The sequence below is a fragment of the Rutidosis leptorrhynchoides genome, chromosome 6 (assembly GCF_046630445.1).
Source record: "Rutidosis leptorrhynchoides isolate AG116_Rl617_1_P2 chromosome 6, CSIRO_AGI_Rlap_v1, whole genome shotgun sequence".
In the NCBI taxonomy this organism is placed as follows: Eukaryota; Viridiplantae; Streptophyta; class Magnoliopsida; order Asterales; family Asteraceae; genus Rutidosis; species Rutidosis leptorrhynchoides.
Window position 1 is genome coordinate 60,782,076 of NC_092338.1, and position 1,803 is coordinate 60,783,878.

The 1,803-nt window shown below is 38.0% G+C and overlaps 1 protein-coding gene across 1 annotated transcript; it reads left to right on the plus strand.

Annotated features, from left to right (window-relative positions):
- Positions 1–264: 264 nt before the first annotated feature.
- Positions 265–1,434, plus strand: LOC139853677 (uncharacterized). The gene is made up of 4 exons (XM_071843050.1): positions 265–578; positions 669–725; positions 816–903; positions 1,183–1,434. The coding sequence occupies exons 1-4, from the start codon at positions 265–267 to the stop codon at positions 1,432–1,434; spliced, it is 711 nt and encodes a 236-aa protein (XP_071699151.1).
- The last annotated feature ends 369 nt before the right edge of the window (positions 1,435–1,803 follow it).

The following is a 1,803-nucleotide window of genomic DNA, read 5'->3' on the forward strand; positions in this document are numbered from 1 at the left end:
TATCAACGTTTGATTGATACCGCGTTTGACAAACAAATAGGGCTTAATCTCGAAGCCTATGTAGATGATTTGGTGATAAAAAGCACAACGCAAGAGCAGATTATTGAAGATATGCGCGAAACATTTAATACACTGTGAAATATAAACATGAAGCTTAATCCGCTAAAATGCAGTTTTGGCGAAACTGAAGGAAAGTTTTTGGGATATCTTGTTACAGAGCAAGGTATTCAGGCTAATCCAAAAAAGATTGTCGCTATTGAAAACATGACCGCGCCAAGAACGGTTAAAGAGGTGCAAAGTTTGACAGGAAAACTGGCTGCGTTAACGCGTTTTTTGTCTAAAGCTGCCGAAAGACAGTTGCCGTTTTTTAAAACTCTAAAAGGTTTTTTGAAGCAAAAAAGTTTTGTTTGGTCCAGTGAAGCAGAAACTGCATTTCAAGAAATGAAAAAGTTGTTGAAAACCTTGCCTACCCTAATAGCGCCAGTTGATGGCGAAATTCTTTATCTTTATATATCCGTGGCAAATGAAGCTTTTGGCTCAGTTCTAATCGCGAAAAGGAATAAAATACAAAAGCTGGTGTATTTTGTTAGTAAAGCTCTTACAGGAAGTGAAATAAACTATGCGCCTATTGAAAAGTTTGTATATGCTCTTATTTTAACATCGCGAAGGTTAAGAAGATATTTTCAAGGGCATCCAGTGCATGTGTTAACTAATCTGCCGATCAAGTAAGTTTTAACAAAGCCAGAAATATCTGGTAGACTCGCATTGTGGGCAGTAAAGTTAGGTGCCTATCAAATATCTTACCTTCCGCGTAGCGCGATAAAAGGTCAGGTTATGGCAGACTATCTCGCTGAAATGTCTGGAGAGTTGGAGGTGGTCAATGAGAGAACCGCGTTAAAACTGGTACTTGGCGAAACTTGGGATTTATTTACTGATGGTGCTTCATGCTTAGAAGGTGCAGGTGCGGGTTTGGTTTTGGCAAGCCCAAGTGGTGAGGAGCATACGTACGTATTGCGTTTTAATTTTGATGTGACAAATAATGAGGCAGAATATGAAGCATTGCTTGCTGGTTTAAATATCGTGCGAAAAATGAACATTACTAAGTTGCGCGCATTTACAGATTCGCATTTAGTAACGAATTAGTTTAATGGCTCTTTTGAAGCACATGATCCTTCTATGCAGAAATACTTGCAGTTATTGAAAGAAATGGCAGCGCATTTCGAGCATTTTGAACTTGCGCAAGTGCCAAGAAGTCAAAACAAGAAGGCGGATGCTTTGAGCAAATTGGCCGCTTTAACGTTTTCGCACTTTCAAAAACAAGTATGGGTTGAGGAATTACCAAGTAAGTCAGCAGATAGTGACTTATTGGTAGCATCTGTTACAGAAGCACAGCCAAATTGGATGGAGCCAATCCTGCAATATAGACCCCTATGATTTTCTGCCAGGTGATAACCGCGAAGCTCGTTTAGTAAGAGAGCGGGCACCAATGTATATCATCCAAAATGATATCCTATATCACTGATAATGCTAAAAACGAACATATATTTCATAGCATTATTCCTCAAGAAAGACAAGCTTTTAGTTGCAATTGTTCTATTTACAAGTGATATTCGTTTAAATAATAAAAGGTGAAGACAAAAGACAGATTCGACGAATTGAAGATGCAAACGACCAAAAAGCTCAAAAGTACAAAAGACAATCAAAGAGGTTCCAATTATTGATAAGAAACGTCTCGAAATTACAAGAGTACAAGATTCAAAACACAAAGTACAAGATATTAAATTGTATGCAAGGACATTCTAA

What these genes read in the sequence shown, in the direction of transcription:
- LOC139853677 (XM_071843050.1), top strand. Translation starts at nt 265, where the DNA reads ATGACCGCGCCAAGAACGGTTAAAGAGGTGCAAAGTTTGACAGGAAAA. An exon ending in AATAAAATACAAAAGCTGGT is followed by an intron (nt 579 to 668) that starts GTATTTTGTTAG and finishes AACATCGCGAAG; the next exon opens with GTTAAGAAGATATTTTCAAG. An exon ending in AGAGAACCGCGTTAAAACTG is followed by an intron (nt 904 to 1,182) that starts GTACTTGGCGAA and finishes CCTTCTATGCAG; the next exon opens with AAATACTTGCAGTTATTGAA.